The sequence below is a fragment of the Miniopterus natalensis genome, chromosome 2 (genome assembly GCF_054644295.1).
Source record: "Miniopterus natalensis isolate mMinNat1 chromosome 2, mMinNat1.hap1, whole genome shotgun sequence".
Lineage (NCBI taxonomy): Eukaryota > Metazoa > Chordata > Mammalia > Chiroptera > Miniopteridae > Miniopterus > Miniopterus natalensis.
In genome coordinates, this window is record NC_142082.1 from 165,395,578 (window position 1) to 165,398,703 (window position 3,126).

At 37.6% G+C, this 3,126-nt stretch overlaps 1 protein-coding gene across 1 annotated transcript; it reads left to right on the plus strand.

Annotated features, from left to right (window-relative positions):
- The first annotated feature begins 557 nt into the window (after positions 1-557).
- On the plus strand, positions 558-1,496 carry LOC107543063 (taste receptor type 2 member 7-like). The gene has a single exon (XM_016220473.2). It carries the CDS (start codon positions 558-560, stop codon positions 1,494-1,496), a length of 939 nt encoding a protein of 312 aa, XP_016075959.1.
- The last annotated feature ends 1,630 nt before the right edge of the window (positions 1,497-3,126 follow it).

The window sequence follows — 3,126 nt, forward strand, 5'->3', positions numbered from 1 at the left end:
TATACTGAACACTCAATTAATTTGAATTTCAGTACTTCCTGGAAGTAGTTATCTCATGCATTTGAGACATACACTAAAAAATATTCACTGCTTATTTAGCATTCAAATTTAGCTGGCTGTTCTGTATTTTTATTTGCTAAATCTGGCATGCCTGTTGAGGTTACTAGCATGCATCACAGAGTACCAAACCCAAAATTTGCAAAACGTAACAGGAGAAAGTGTGGGGCCATGAACAGGAGTTGGTCTAATTTGCATCTTGGTAAACTGCAGCTCAGCCTAAATTAACCATATGTGGAAAAGTACAACTTGCTGGGAAGGTAATGGCCATACAGTGACCAGGCCAGGGATTGACAACCACAATGTTTGTCAAGACTAATTAGGATTTAATGAAGATAGCTACCGCCTTCATTTGCCGTTCCAGCATCCATCATAAGACAGATTACCTTTTAAAAAGGTAAAAAAAATAATAATAATAACAGCAAAATCTAAAAAGTAGGTGTAGATATCGTACTACATCAGCTCAAATCGAAACAAATTGGATATTTCTGTGTTTTAACATGTCAGATGAAGTAAGCAGCACCTTACTGATCATAGCAGTTGGAGAGTTTTCAGTCGGGATTTTAGGAAATGCATTTATTGGATTGGTCAACTGCAAGGACTGGATCAAGAATAAGAAGATTGCTTCCATTGATTTAATCCTCACGAGCCTGGCCGTATCCAGAATTTGTCTATTGTGTATAATCCTGTTAGACTGCTTCACGCTGGTGCTGTATCCAGATGTCTACGCCACTGGTAAACAAATGAGAATCGTTGACTTCTTCTGGACACTAACCAACCATTTGAACGTTTGGTTTGCCACCTGCCTCAGCATTTTCTATTTCCTCAAGATAGCTCATTTCTTCCATCCTCTCTTCCTCTGGATGAAGTGGAGAATTGACAGGATGATTCCTGGGATCCTGCTGGTGTGCTTGGCCCTCGCCCTGTTTATGAGCCTTCCCACCGCTGAGAATTTGAACGACGATTTCAGGCTTTGTGTCAAGGCAAAGTGGAAAACAAACTTAACTTTGAGATGCAGGGTAAATAAAGTTCAGTACGCTTCCAAAAAGGTATATTTCAACCTGCTCACGCTGTTCCCCTTTTCTGTGTCCCTGATCTCATTTCTCCTGTTGATCTTCTCCCTGTGGAGACACGTCAGGCAGATGCAGCTCAATGCCACAGGGCTCAGAGACCCCAGCACGGATGCCCACATGGGAGCCATGAAAGCTGTCATCTCCTTCCTCCTGTTCTTTGTTGCCTACTACCTGGCCTTTCTCGTAGCCACCTCCAGTTACTTCATACCAGAGACTGAATTAGCTGTGCTGATTGGTGAGTTGATAGCTCTAATCTATCCCTCAAGCCATTCTTTTATATTAATTCTGGGGAACAATAAATTAAGACAAGCATCTCTAAGGGTGCTATGTAAAGTAACACATACACTAAAAAGAGGACATTTCTAACAACACAAACAGGTCTGAAGACAAACTATCATTTTCTAAGACAAAGGAAGGCAAAATGTTTGTTAATTATCTTCGGCTCTTACATTAATGTTGGTTTCATATGGTTAATTACCTTAAAATGTATTTAGTATATCTATAACTTAGGAAATCGTATGTAGAGCTTATTTTGCCTCTTTATCTCTGCCTCTCTCCCTCTTTGTCTCTCTTCTCTCTCCTTTCCATCAGAGTTTTTTTAAAACAAAATGTGAGAAGAGAGAGTGTTTTCACAGTTAGTTCCAAATCATTTCTCCCAATGCAAATTGTATGGCTAGTTCAGAACATTTGTAATAGCACCTTGCTCTTATTTGCATCCTTATGAAAAGCAGCTGGCCCATCCTCATGGTCCTGGCTGGATTCTTCTCAGATTATCCAACTAAGCTCCACCTTTGCAAAAGATTCAATAAGGTTACAGTTCTTAATAAAATGCTACGCAACTCTATGAATGTAGCAGACATCAATACTGATTATAGTCACAAATAAAACATAAATTGTGATTAAAATAAATATGTCACAGCAAGCTCAAAAATTATTTTAGGATTATAGATCAATGAAAGAAAGATACTCTATAAGTGTGAGAGGACAGTTTACATAAAATGTTTCTATAAAATAAGGATGGCTAAACAAGAAGCCTAAATAGAACTATTTATTGCTTATTGAAGGATATTTCTTACCCAAAAGACATGTTTAAGTTTGCTTTTAGCAAGCTAGGACTGCACCAGGCATTGACTGTCAAGATACCCTGATGAGACCTTCAATCAAAAACTTATATTTTGAGATGTTAAGATGTCAAAACTGTCAAAGAAGACATTGACTCAGTACAGGTCATCTCTACATGCCAAGAGGATATTATTCAGATTATATACAAGTCATCTATAAGGTGTCTATTTGGGAAATTCCATCAAAAGCACATCATTTATGTTGTGGCAAAGATATCTGGAAATGGTTGACTCTGTCATTAACCAGCCTAGAGTAGCCATGAACTTTGCTTGCAGAAGATAAAATGTTTATAAATATTCTGATCAATAAATTTGGTAAAAATAAAATTACTTTTACACTTCATAAGTGTCATATGTTAGTTTTTCTTCACTGAATATGACAGTGCGAAAGATACACATTGATTAAGCTGATAATTTTTAAAAATTTACCAAGTGCCTTATAAGTTAAAGAAACAATAGAAAGTTAGGTACATAAGCTGAAACTTATGTTCCTTTTAATCCTGTCTTAAGGAATACCTGTCCCTGACCCCCCAGCTAAGCAGAAGCCAGGTTATGTGGATTTATGAGGTATAGGAACAAAAGAACCATGAGGGCTAAGGGGAATCTTGAAAGTTCCATGTTTTATGTCTTCACATTATGGACCCTAGAAACTTGATCACCTACTTACATTACAAACATAGCCCCTCAGCATTCAATTTCTCTGTAGACTGCAGCCAGGCGAAGGACACTGAGGTAGAAACAGAGGCTATATTAGAGACCTCTTACGGTACATAATTCTCCTTATTGGCAAATCTGGATAAAAGTGATGTAGCCAAGTTAAGTGGTTTATCTTCTGAGATTTTTATTAATTCTGAGATATCATGCAAAAATGATAA

Bases quoted from the DNA above. Each gene is read 5' to 3' on its own strand.
- LOC107543063 (XM_016220473.2), top strand. From the start codon at position 558: ATGTCAGATGAAGTAAGCAGCACCTTACTGATCATAGCAGTTGGAGAG.